This window comes from Psammomys obesus, unplaced genomic scaffold, assembly GCF_907164565.1.
Source record: "Psammomys obesus unplaced genomic scaffold, mPsaObe1.curated_primary_1811, whole genome shotgun sequence".
Classification (NCBI taxonomy): domain Eukaryota; kingdom Metazoa; phylum Chordata; class Mammalia; order Rodentia; family Muridae; genus Psammomys; species Psammomys obesus.
Window position 1 is genome coordinate 11700061 of NW_026596101.1, and position 14511 is coordinate 11714571.

The 14511-nt window shown below is 38.7% G+C and overlaps 1 protein-coding gene across 1 annotated transcript in view; it reads left to right on the top strand.

Moving 5' to 3' along the window:
- The window catches only part of Cntn3 (contactin 3), a 394581-nt gene that overhangs the window by 200236 nt on the left and 179834 nt on the right, over window positions 1–14511 (top strand). Inside the window, exon 6 of the mRNA XM_055628433.1 lies at window positions 8983–9078. Coding sequence (XP_055484408.1) covers window positions 8983–9078 — 96 coding nt within the window. The remainder of the gene's footprint in view (window positions 1–8982; window positions 9079–14511) is intronic.

The window sequence follows — 14511 nt, forward strand, 5'->3', positions numbered from 1 at the left end:
TTATACAAAATGATCAAGGGCTTGTGTTTAGGCATTTTTCCTGAGCAGGTCCAATAAGAGATGTGTGGGAACAATAGAAGCAAGGGAGGAGGTTCCTGCCTGGACCTTTAGTCTTGTTGAGCAGAGCAACCTAACATACTAACACACAATCAGGGTAATACCTCTAGTAATCTCCAAAATCCTCCTTCACATAGAGGGTTATTTTTGACCGGCCTTAAAGACAAGTATACTTAATGTAAGTTGAGAGAAAGAGGTTAGGACATGAGCAAAATTTTACACCTTGGATGGCTCAGAGTTTGAGACCACACTCTTTTGTGTTGGTACCCAGGTCACAGGCATATGTGTATGGATGAGTATGCAAATAATCTGCGGAAGCACGGAATGGGGACAAAGCACTCGAATGCATTAAAGATTCTATTTTAATATTTTAATATTAAAAATATTTAATATTTTAGCAGTTTTAAAAAATTGAGTCCCTGTTTTATAAAGAGCAATAAACTCAATGTTATGGGTAGAGGATGGATTGATTAAGGAGTGAGAGATGATGGGGAGGGAGGCCAGATGAAGCTTAGATGTAATCATTGTGCAACATAAAGATAAAACAAATAGGACTTGTTATCAGTAGAAGTGCATGCGAGTTCCTTCACTTATTGTGGTACTTTGACCAGTTCCATAATATCTTTGAGCTACAATGCCATGGAAAATGTAAAATAAAGCATTTGTAATGGAGCTTTTATGGAACTCAAAAGTAGCTGAATTTCAGAAAATGCTGTCATAATGCCTCACAAACCCTTTTGTCTATTAATTCTATTATATACTCATTTTATTAGTGCTGAAGATGAATATACTTAGGACATTCATGATGCAAAAGGTGGCATAGCATGCTGAACACATAGGTATTATATACTCATAGGTATATAATACTTGTAACAATTTATACAAAAAGATTTTACAAAAAGTTGATGTGATTTGAAAGACATTTATAGTAAAGAGGAAAAGGTTGTGTTCTATAGAACAATGAACATGAACCGTGGTAATATTGTGAGAAGACAGGCAAAAGAGAAAGGAGGGACTAGGGATTTGTGCAGGAACTGTAATGAAAGTATGTCAGAAGAGTACCTGTCCTGCAGAACACCCTAGAGAAAAAGAAAGATACAGTGACAAATAAAAGAGGGCGAGTAATTTTTCCTCAGTATCTGGAGAATATGCAGAACATGCAAGTTGAGGTAAAAATTTGGTGAACACAACACCAGCGCAGACAAAGAAGTAGAAACTTGATGCTTGGCAAAGTTTCAGGAAAAAATGTAAAGAAAAGAACAGCGGCATTCGCTTACTGAACATTTATGAACCAGGAAGCGTTTAAAATAATTTGCCTAAGACAAAATGTTTATTCTTTACAGATGATGCTTGCGGATATTGGATTCAGTTTATAGCTGAGATTCTGTGTACCCTCAAGTTACTAGTCAGAAAGCTTGTAAACATTAGAACGGAGTTGTATTTAGGTTTGTCTCACATGAGAGTACACAGACTTGAGTTCAAACTCAGTTAAAAAGTGAAAGAACACACAGAGATGGTTGTTTATTAGAGTCACTAGAGAGGTTGTTTTACTCTTTTTTTTTAATATTTTAACATCATTTTGCTTATTAAAGTATATCATTCTTTGACAATACATCTATGTAATACATTCTGCTCATACTTATCCCCTGCCTTATTCTTCTTTTACATATTTTATTTATTTATTACAATTTATTCACTTTGTATCCCAGCTGTAGCCCCACCCTTATTGCCTCCCAATCCTGTCCTCCCTCCCTCCCCCATCTCCTCCCATGCCTCTATGCCTTCCCCCCCTCACCCCCCCACCCCCGTCCACTGATAGTGAAGGACCTCTTCCCCTTCCATCTGACCCTAACCTATCAGGTCTCATCAGAACTGTCTTTCATAGTCTTCCTCTGTGGCCTGGTCAGGTTGCTCCCACTCATGGGGAGGTGATCAAAGAGCTAGCCACAGACTTCATGTCAGAGACAGCCCCTGCTCCCCTTATTAGGGAGCCCATTTGGAGGTCTACCTCTGTGCCAGGAGTCCAGGTTATCTCCATGAATGGTCTTTGGTTGGAGGTGAGCTCATTGGCAAAGGAGACAACTTCTGAACAAAACACCAACAGCACCGGCTCTATGATCAGCAATCAATAAATGGGACCTCATGAAATTGAAATGTTTTTGTAAGGCAAAGGACACTGTCATCAGAACAAAAAGACAGCTTACAGACTGGGAAAGGATCTTCACCAATCCTATATCTGACAGAGGAGTAATATCCAGAATATATAAACAACTCAAGAAGTTAAAAAGCAACATATCAAGTAATCCAATTAAAAATGGGTGGTACAGAGCTAAATAGAGAATTCTCAATAGAGGAATATCGAATGGCAGAGAAACACTTAAAGAAATGCTCAATATCCTTAGTCATGAGGAAAATGCAAATCAAAACGAACCTGAGATTTTACCTTATACCCATCAGAATGGCTAAGATCAAAAACTCAAGTGACAACATATGCTAGAAAGGGGAACCCTCCTACACTGCTGGTGGGAATGTAAACTTGTACAACCACTCTGGAAAGCAACCTGGCACTTTCTCAGACAATTAGGAATAGTGCTTCCTCAAGATCCAGCCATACCACTCCTAGGCATATATCCAAAAAAGGCTCAAGTATACAACCAGGACATTTGCTCAACCATGCTCGTAGCAGCTTTATTTGTAATAGTCAGAATCTGGAAACAACCCCTGCCTTATTCTATCCTTCCCCAACCACCAATCTCACAGTCCTACCAAGTCCTCATTCCTCTTCTGTGTCTTTTTAATGCCACAGCCCTACCTATGCAGACCACTTTGGTTAAACCCACTAGATCCTAAAGGAGAAACAAACTTCACTTCATTTAAAAAATGTGTAACTTGTACATGTAAAAAAGCTGTAAAAGAGGGGTAGGTATGGGGTATATGTACCTAATGTCAGTTACTTAAGATTGTGAGACTCAAGGATCTCATGAATCCTATGTGTTCAAGGCCAGACTGAGCAACAAAGCTTGACCCTTGTTAAAACAAACAAACAGACAAACATCTGTGGTGGAGAGAAGAGATAGAAAGAAGTATAATTTTGACACTAAGGACTCAAAGGAAGTCATTCAGTCTCCTATCCATCACGAAGGAAGGGATCTTCAACTTTCCAGTTGAATAACATTTTATACCTTTCAAAATCTTCCACATCTCTGATACCTCGAATACTCTCTCAAAACTCCTTATGAAATTTAGAGATGAGACATTTTCCCCCTGCATTGATGCAAAGCATATGTGATAAGCTGGTGTGCCTCTGGTCATAAAGATCTAGAACTTAGCAGCGCTGATCTGAGATTACCACATTCTTATTTTCCTGCTCCTTTGCTGAGTTACACTATTGAAATATTAGGAGGTCTGCAGGGTTGGAATCAGGGATCTAATTTTGGCCTGGATATTTGTTACTGTGAGCCTGTGGGAAACACTATGGTAGATTACAAAGTCTACTTATTTAAAAGATCCATAGTTGACCTGTACAATATCAAGAGATATGCAATAAAGAAAATGCAAATCAATGTTAAAAATTACATGGTCATAAACTTGATAGAGTCCAAAGAAAGGAACGTATAAAAGTATAGAAACTACAAAATAGATAGAATGAGAGTAATTTTATTAATTTCAAGAAAGAGATCTGGCTGAAGCTAGGTCTGAAGATCAGTAAGAGTAGACTATAACATTAGCAGCGTGTGTGCAATTTGGGCTACTATTATGAGCTTTGAGAAGGCCATGGAGTTTGCTATTGTCTGATGTTGTATAGCTGGGAACTTGAATTGCTGCAGCCATGTGCCATTGGATTTTAGTCCATGTGTGCTGAAGTGCTTCATACCATTCAAACTTTACCTAATGTAAAAGTGTAAGGAATAATTGAGTGAAATAAAAGAAGGGTCAGGGAAATAGAGAAAGGCAAAAAAAAAGTCTCTGCTTAATAAAAATAGAAGCAGGCATTAGCCAAGAGAAGGATGTTAGGAACATAGAAGATTGTATGAGATCTTAAAGTGACAGTAGTGAAATCGATGTAAGCAAAATCAAGTAAATGTGAGAAACGGAATAAAATCTGTTGATCTGCTTTTTAAAGTGGAATCAAAATAATAGAGTACAGTAAAAGGAAAAATAGTAAAATGCAAAGGCAAAGCTTAAAAAATAAAAAATTTAAAAGCCACAAAACCAACGTAGCTTCTAAGTTCTTCACTGTTGGAGCCTGCAAGGTAGGAAAGAGTAGTTAATTAAAACAGAAAATGCTTTCTCCTATTCAACCGGTACTTAGGATGGGAGTGATTGACTTCTAGAGGCTAATGCAGAACTACAATTATTTTTCAAGGGATCCTGTTCTTTGCATCTCAAGGGCCCTATTGGACACCTTGTTGAGTAGTCCAGCAAAGGCTGTCAGTACACCGGAGAGGCTGAGAAGTTGCTCTGTCTGTCACCCTAGTGCTAAAGGCTGGAAAGATTCCCAGGGAAACTGCTGATTCTCAATCCTCATTGGGAAGCCAAAAAATCAGATTCCAGTCTTAACTCAGGAAGCAAGGGCAACAAGAGGGTGGCCCGTACCAGCTAGGGGCAATGATCAGCAGCCAAATACCGTGCTGCATTTCCCTCAGACCACTTTCAGTGTGGGCTGCCAGAATGTACTGCCAACCCGTAGGCATACCAAACACTCTCTCTATTAAGTGGTCCCAGACACATTCAAGGTTACAACCAAGATCAACCATCACAAAGGTTTTCTCCCATCACAACGGTTTTCTCCCATGTCCACAAAAGAAGGAAAAACTTCCTGTTCCTTGCCTAGTTAGGTCTCAAAGCTGGGGAAAATGGGTAAATAGAATACCTATTAACATATCAAAGCTGATTCTGGCTGCCAGGTTCTCCCAGCATCCCTCAGTCTCTACCTGTTACAGAGTCTTCCTGGCTGGCATACCCCAATTTATCCAGCCCACATGGGGCTGGGTTATCTATCTCTTCAGTGCTCTTCCCTAAATAACCTCAGCCATTTTGGCTACTGCTCCTTTTGGCCTTTTGGCCTGCTGGCCTCTTGGCTGCCACTCCAGGTTCCTTTCTCTTCCTTTCCTCTCTCTACTTCCCCTTCTCTTCACATGGCTCAGCTCAGTTGGCCAGTCATGGTTAGTCTGGAGCCTTTTAGGTGCCTCTGGCTCTGCTCTCCCTCATATCTACAATAAACCTTCTTCTCTACCATGCCTGGGAAAAGTCATGTCCTTGTTTTATTTCTGTTTTCTTTTTCATTCACTCATGACATGCATGGTTTAATGCATTCATGCATTCATGCTTTTGATCAATCTGAGTAAATATGTACAAACTATGTCATTAATAAAATATGTGTAGAACAAACAAGTCCCCTTAGAACTCTGTGGTAGAGAACCATACACAATTGAGATAATATATGGCTACTTTGCTACCGATTATATAAGGATGGAATATAAGCCCATGACAAGACTCTCATCATCATCAGCCTTCAAGGTGATACAAATTGAAACCACGATGAGTTGTTACTGCACACCTGTCCATACTTACCATCCTGCATCTACCCAGCTGTGTTCTGCTCTTTGACACATCTGTCACACATTTCCTTAAGTGTCCATGCATAAACATCCATGGCGTTCAGTGAATTCTTGACCCAGTTAAAAAAAATTAGTTTCCTTTATTGTTTATATGTATGGATTGTTTTTCCTGTATGTATGTCTCTGTGTCATATACCTACATGCAGTTCCAGCAGATATCAGAATAGGATTGAGATTCCCCTGGAACTGTAGTTACAGATGGTTGTGCTCTGATGTATGGGGAATAGGCACTGAACCTAGGTCTTCGTCAAGAGCATCAAGTCCTCTTGAATGCTGAACTATCTCATAAATCCTCTTGTCACATTCTACACATCACAGGCACTTTCAAAAAGCCCTTAGTAATTGAAACATTTAATATGGACAGACTCTTATACATGTCCATAGGAAACCACAAAGTTGTATTTGGTATATGTGAAGTTCAGGTAATGAGATTGTTAGGCATCTTTACTCGGTATTTTTAAGTGATTGCAAGATAGCTGCAGTTTGACGTAAAAATTCCTGGTAGTAATGATAATTGGGAAAGTTAAGACACACTGGACAGATGCTTCCTTAGGGAAACTTCCACTACAGTTGCAGAAGTTTGCTGTCACCAATGCTCTGGCAAAAACACTGGAGCTGCTATAATTACTTTTCTTTGCTAGGACTGATGCTAATACCCCATGAACTGGTTATATCAGGAATCAAAGGCAGTGAACCTCCCTTAATCTCCCTTATAGATTTTTTTTTTAATACAAATGTCCAGGCCAGTCTAGGCCAAACAGTATTTTGAGTGTAAGCAAAAGATATTTTTATCTGGAGGTAAGAAATTGCTTTTTGTGGAATTACCTTTCTTCTTTCTTTCTTTTTTCTTCTTGTTTTCCCCATTCATTCATTCCTGTGCGCTTGCTTGCTTTCTAAAATCAGTGACTAAATAGTTCTGGTATGAAAGCTTAGTTTGGAAAAAAAACACTTGCCTTGAAAGCCTGCACATCTGCCTTAGATCTCTCAGGTGAAAGGACATTTGGTTTGAGTTTAATCTCAAGGCGGAATGAGAAGACCCAATGAGAAAAGCAGTCAGTCTTCTGACCTCCACATGTCTACCTAGACATGTGTACAGCTCCATATACATACTACTAACAACTAAAATTAGGATGTTAGAAATCTCCAAGGTATAAGGTTATGTAGTAGGAGAAAACAGGATTGTGAGGTGAAAGAACAATGATGGTAACTACTTAGTTCCCTAAAGAAGTATCTTTGAAAAATACTTTTCTATGAGTAGATTTTATTCTTACTGAACATTTAAGTATTCGAATGGTTCAGCATTCCAGTACCACTCAGTTACACTACAAGAACTTTAATGTTTTGAGAAATATTTTTGGCTGTATACAGTTGTATTTTATTTATTTTTTTATTAATTTTTTTATATTAATCACAGGTTATTTACTTTGTATCCCAGCCATAGCCCCCTCCTTAATTCCCTCCCAGTCTCACCGTCTCTCCCTCATCTCCTTCCTGCCCTTTTCCAAGTCCACTGCTAGGGGAGGTCCTCCTCCCCTTCCATTTGGCCCTAGCTTATCAGGTATCTTCAGGACTCACTGCCATGTCCTTCTCTATGGCCCAGCAGGGTTGCTTCTCTCTCGGAGATGGGGAAGAGGAGGTAGAGGACCCAGAGTAAGATGATCAATCCTCACTTAGAAAGACAAATGGGATGGACAGTGGAAGTAGGAGAAAACAAGTAACAGGACAGAAGCTTTGAGAATCTTTTATCTTTGCTCTACCTTTAGGAAGTTATAATGTCATGCTGTAGTAGTATGTACAATATACTATAAATGTAGTAGCGCATACATGCACATTTCTGTAGACTAGCTTTCTAATTAACATGACTCCTCATATTCTCTTCTGTTTGAACCTGTTGGCATTGGTGAAATCTTCTACCCTAGGATTGATAATACTTAATAACAGTAAAATTGTAAACACAAAAATTCATTTGCCTGCTTTACTGATTTACAGTATTTGCAATACTTCTAAATGTCTATAGATTAAAAGTTTGCCAATTTGAAAATAAATCCTTGTCTTTCTATGTGTTCCAAAGGAAAGTCAAAGTTTTCTAAATTTTCTTTAGAAGATATGCTCTGTTACATGTTATATTGCAACTTAGATGGTTTATAAAAATGTAGAAGAGCTAAGTATGTGTTTGTGTAAGTGTGTGCAAGTGTGTTTGTGGATGTATGTGTGTGTGATTCTTTGTGCGTAGGATACCTTTTCTTGCATAGATGGTAAAATGTTAATTCTCAAACACCTTTAATTGAATTCAGAGGAACAGATCTTTAATTCTAATTCCTGCATAGACTTAATTTTTGTATTTTCTAGTGAGCCAATAAGTGTATTGGGGGATTTACTTGGAACATGGGTAATGACTTACAATTTGTCTAGATTTCAGCTATTAAAACAAAGCAGGTCAATGGTCCTTTCCCTCTGTGGTCAGTCAAGGTAGGAAGTCTAAATCTACATGGGTTATCCTAACTATTATTACAAGAAATTATGCTTTTTCTAAAAATCACTACTGCTAATAATAAAAATAGTATTTTCCTTGGTTGATTTTTTTTAGATTATTGAGTGTTTGTAACTCATCCTTTGTGTGATTATAAAATAAGAGTGTTTTACAGCAATAAATAAAAATAAGTATATTCATTTAATTTATTATTGTCCTCTGAATACTGCTTATTTTATTTTATTTCCAGTAATTTGTACCTTCCATGCACTCTTGCATAACATGAGTCAGATTGTTACTTATAAATTGTATATCTTTAAATTGTTCTGTAAATGAAAATAACTATAGGTAGAGAATAACCTTTGCATAGGCTGTTTGTGATCAGGTATATTAGATTAGGAGTTTGGTTGTGGGGAGTCGGATAATAGAGAGCATTGTCTGCCGCATGTGGTGAGTTAATGGGTTGTGAACATCGTATTTACGTGTATTTGTCAGTTTGGGATACTTCATTTTTTATTGAATCATATTATGCAGTAATTGTATTAGCACATACACTTTTCCATTTCAGGTGTCCCATACTGTTTCAATCCTATTACAACAACATGGGATTCTTACATATACGTTTGTATTGCATTTGTACATCTCATCTCAAACAATGAAGAAATCAAATTCTGCTTTTCTTCCTGAATGCAATGATCTCTTGAGGTTCCTTGGGAGAAATTTGAACATTGGCCTCCAAAAACAAAAACAAAAACAAAAACAAAAACAAAAAAACAGAGCATGTTTTTTTTTTATCCTTTCTGAAATGTCCTTCTTCTTTTCTTTTTGAATTAGATCTTGAAAATTTTAAGACAAGAATGAGAAGCACAGTGTCAGTCCGTGAAGGCCAGGGGGTGGTACTTCTCTGCGGACCGCCACCACACTCGGGCGGTGAGTACAGTAACCCATCCTGCTTATCACAGGCATGAGGTTCCAATACAAGACCACATTCCATGCTCCATAACTCTTTCTTAGATTTACCCTGAGGAGCTGCATGATCAGCATGCCGTTCTCCTGGCTGAACTGGACCACCAGAGACAACAACTCTCAGCTGGGCTCTGTGGTTTTACCTCAGAGCATCTTGATTTACCTCAGCCGTTGGAGGGGTCATACAGTTCCCTCTTTGCCAGTAAAGCGCACTGATAAAAATAACTATGTATAAGTGTGCTGATGGTGTAGGTGAAGAAGGAAAGGCATCTCTTCAGGAAGACACATTAACCCTTATGATATGTGGAGTATTGTCAAGGGAGTAACACAGACAAAAGCATGGCTTTGTCAGTGCTTTGTTGTATAGGGAGATGCCCAGACCAGACCAGGCCAGACGGTCGGGTTTTTATGTAGAGGTTGTTCTTCTCACTGAGGAGATGTAGATCTCCTCGGTGCTGAGACATACTTCATACCCACTGTCCTGACTCATTGCTTGATATGTTACTGGATTATTGTCCATGGGCCATTCAGAAGCAGGATGTTAATTGTCACAGTCTGCAATCCTGCTGCTTTACCTGTTTTTCTCATTCTGCTCTTTGGCTTTCTTTCTAACCTAGCTCCTTTGCTTTGCCTTCACTAGAATGTATTTTAGCTCATCCAGCCAAAATATTGTGTCTCCACTGAGAGATCACCCCACTATCTACCCTATAGCTGAGCCTGAAGCAGTGTCTCCAAGGTATTCTTCACCCTGATTTATTTCATTGTTTTGTGTCCTTCCAGGTCTCTAACCAATTTGTATATTTTTATTGTCTCATAAAACACTTGTCTAAGTCCTAAGGCTGAAGTGGTACAGCCTTTAACGCTTCCCAAACTCTAAGAAATAAAAGGGACCGTGATTTTAATACATGGCTCCTAATCCCCTAGGTGTGATCTGAAAACAAACATAGGTTTGGTTTATGACTAATAATCAATTGAAAATGACTGAAGTGTTAAATATCATGACTGTAGGCATTTTTTAGCTAATTTATTGGGTGATTTAATTTCTATCATCCTTCTCCACCATTATCTCATCCAACCCCCAACACTAGGAAGGAGATAAAAAAGGTTGGAGCAGAAAGAAGATGCTGCGGACCTCTTTAAAATACTTCCTCCCAATTAGGGCTTTTGAGTCCTTTGGAGGAAAGTTTAATCTTTGTTGTTAGGGTATCTCTAACTCCTTCTTGTCACACTGCAGTAGCAGCAACCAGGAACATCAGGATGTCAGAGTATCAGGATAGAGGAGCAGCCACCATCTTCAGACCACCCCTATCTGTCTCTGGGCTCTAGCATTTATACCCTCTCCAGAGTACCTAGAATTAAACTATCTGCACCTGGCAAAAATCAGGCCCCTGCTAGTGCATGAGACAAATCATAATCATCTGCTGTGAAGCAGCCTGTTATCCCACACCTGGGCATTAAAAGAAAAACATATTCAAACAAAATAACTGGGTTTTTGAAGAAACTAGAACTCTTGCCAAACACGACAACCAAAATCAAATATCAAACCAAAACATGACAGCAACAGGAATGGATGCAAGTAGTCATTAGCTTAGTGTTTTTACTCCACAGGTTTTTTTTTTTTTAATGTCTCAAATCTCCATGAGCATGCACTCTTCAGTGAATCACAATGAAATAGAAATAGAAAGGCAGGAAAAGAAAAAAAGATCACTGGATTATGTGTATCGTGCATCCTTTCATCATAGACAGGTGTTACGTACCCCCAAAGAGCCTTGTCACAGCCACAATGCTGTCTCAAATCTTCTTTCAGAGAGTCCTGGAGGAGTCAGAGGGATCAAAAATATATAGACATTGCTCATTTTGTAATTTTTAGGTTATTGAATTAGACTTAGTGCCAAAGGTTTTTGTTTGCTTGCTTGAATTGCTCATGGCTTAGATCTTTCTAATGTTAGTATTATGATCAGAAGTTGATCTGTTATTTAGTGACAGCTAACAATTAGTTTAACTTCTTTGTTTTTGGTCCTTGATCATTCCTTGGATCTATTTCTCTTTATATTATTGGTCAGGGTCAAGTTGTATTAAAACCTATTGTTTGGATTCGAGATGCAGGTCAAGGGTAGACTGCTTGCTAACATGCAGAAGATACTAATACTAGCAGAATATTTTTCTTGTTTTCATGAAATAAATTCCTAATCTTTTTGTTTATTTGAATACATCAATAATGTTCTGCCAGGGACCATTCCCAGATGAGGTCAGGTCTGGAAGAAGGGTGATTGCAAAGCAGTGAGGGAGGACGAAGGCAGGCATGGGGATTGGGAGAAGTTTTGCATCCTAACTGACTGGCAGTCTGGGTACATTTATACAGAACTTAGTAGGCAGTGATAGATTCATGTTGTTCCAAAACATAGATCATATAATTTTTGTCCCTGGGCAAATTTTAACTTCCACTTGGTCATAAGTTTAATCATCATTGATAAATCATGACAGAACAGAATTATCTTTTACAATCATTTTTCCTGATCAACTCCACAACCCAACTTTTAACAAATAGTGTAGTTTTCTGGGTATATTTTGACAAAGTATAACAGCTGGTAGTTTTTGTGGTTTCAAGAGCACTAGACAGAAAGAAAAATCTCTAAGCAAGCCTGGGCAGATTGTTATGTCTCAAACAATGTATTATCAACTTTTAATAGTCAGAATGCTAACTATCATTAGGTCCAAGAAAAGTCTTCAGGCCAAAGTTGCTGCAGTTGTTATTCAGTTCTTGTTATGAGACAATGCTTATGTTTTATACGTTTGCAGAATGTATTTATCTGTCTAATCTTGCTATTTTTTGTTCCTTTGTTATATGAAACCACGGTGACCCTGTATGAGTTCACTTTTTCTAAGAAAAGAAGGTCTTAGTACTTCATTCTTTCATCATTTATCCACACCATTCTTTGTCCATCAATACTCTATTAGGAAGAGACTTTTAATCTGATCTGCTGCCAAGTTCTCTAGCCTACCAAATATTGTATACCTTTTTTAAATTAAATTTTTATTTTTTATATTAATTCCAGTTTATTTATTTTGTATCTTGGCTGAACCCCCTTCCCTCATTCCCTCCCAACCCCACCCACCCTCTCTTCCTCCTCTCCTCCCTGTCCCTTTTAAAATTTACTTTGTTCTTATTTCTTGCTCTTGAGTAAGTGCAGAACAGATAGTATCTTTGAGTCAGAGCATCATAAGGAGATCTCTGTCATATTTTCTAGAGTCACAATCTCCAGGTCATAAGGAAGAACTTCAAGTAGAGCCAGGTAGGAATATCTCCCTAAAAGCAGGAGGGGTAGTATGGTCAGGACACTCCTTAGGAAGCTTAGAAGCAGTTCTCCTTGGAGAGGGAGTAAATGATTAATTATAAAATTTCCATCAATCCAATATCCCCAAGTTGTACAATTAATAAAATTTACCTCAAGCATGTGACATGTAGAGATCAAGGCCAAAAGAGTGGGAGAATGCATCACAGCAATTGCATCATTCAGCTCAGTTTTGCTTGGTCTTTGTCAGGAAGCTGTGCTGGCTTAATGACTTTTGCTGTTCCTATTATATATGGCTTTGCTAGTGTTCTATCTAAATAGAGTCAGGAGATTAACTAACATATCTCATGGTAAGAATTCAGTAAGTTTTCTATACTTTAACTTGAGTCACTTTGAGAACAGTCATGCATTTATGTAATGCCATTGAAAGAATCTTCTCATATGGTTGGAGAGAATTACAAATTTATACTTTCTCTCCAGAGATCCATTGATCAGATGAATTGTTACCATAGGAGAAATTTCTTAATCTATCCTTTATTCTATCATGCCTTCTGCCATTTTTAGTTCATTGACTTTTTTTTTTTTTTTCAGAACAATCCAGGTTCTCTCTGATGAGATCAGAAGTAATGGCCTAAGTTATAATTAAAACAGTAAGATGATAAACCAGGAATAAGGTCCTCAATACAAATTTCTTGTAGAGTAATTATTAATCTAGTTTTCAATAATCTGAAATGCTGATAATTAGTGCGACTTTCATGTAGATGCTGGCATCATTAAATCATTAGGATCACAAATGCATGAGAAAAGTCATGCTACTCTAAGGTCACAAGACTAGTATCTAGACACCTCATAATAAAATACTAATTAAACAGAAATTCACAGGTTAATAAAATTATTCTACCTACATATTTTAATAAAGAGTTGTCTCGGCCCAGTGGTAAATGGTAAAATGTATTGAACATGGACACAATTCTCAAAATCTGTCCCGCGTGTTTCATAAGCAAACCAGTCTCTGCTGTACCTTGCCACACCTATGCTATGCACAGGCATTTGAACATTTCTTGCTGTACGGTGTCATCCTCCTCCAACAACATAGCCTTTGGGATGTGAAAGGGAGGGGGAGAAGTGTCAAGCAGCAGGTAGTAGAGGTTGAAGTAACTTTGCGCTAAAATTGCTGTGTAAATTGTTGGTGTGACCAAGGTGAGAACCGAAGCTGCTCAGCCAGATGGTGTGGGATTTACACCCTGTGGGGTTACATCTTTCTTTCTTTTTTTTTCTCCGAAGATGAATGGGCCGAAATGGGAAAGTCATCTCAGGTAGCTTAGATAGCAGCAAATAGAAATTTTCAGCTCTGTGTTATCTTGTTCAGTTCGTGGAGGTATTAGCAAGACAGGAAGGCCCAGTGGCTAGTGTGGAGGAATGCAAGATTCTAAACATGTTACCAAAATAATTTTACTTCATGCATGGTCCTTGGATGGAGTATCAGTCTCAGAAAAGACCCCTGTGCCCAGAATTTTTGGTTCTGTTTCTCTCCTTGTGGAGTTCCTGTCCCCTCTAGGTCTTTCTATCTTTCTGTATCCTCCTTCTTTCATTAGATTCCCTGCACTCTGCCCAAAGTTTGGCTATGAGTCTCAACATCTGCTTCCATACCCTGCTGGGTAGAGTCTTTCAGAGTCCCTCTGTGGTAGGCTCCTGTCCTGTTCCCTGTTTTCTCCCTCTTCCGATGCCCATCCCATTTGCCTTTCTGAATAAGGATTGATCATCTTACCCAGGGTCCTCCTTCTTGCTTAGCTTCTTTAGGTGTACAGATTCTACCCTGCACAGATGTAGCCCAGGACAGCTCAGTGTCCAAATGGGTTCCCTAGTAAGGGGAACAGGGACTGTCTCTGACATAAACTCAGTGGCTGGTTCTTTGATCACCAACCCCTGAGAGGGGAGCAAGCAGCCTTGCTAGGCCACAGAGGAAGACAATGCAGACAGTCCTGATGAGACCTGATAGGCTGGGATCAGATGGAAGGGGAGGAGGACCTCTCCTATCAGTGGACTTGGGGAGGAATATGGGAGGAGATAAGGGAAGGAGAGTGGGATTGGGAAGGGATGAGGG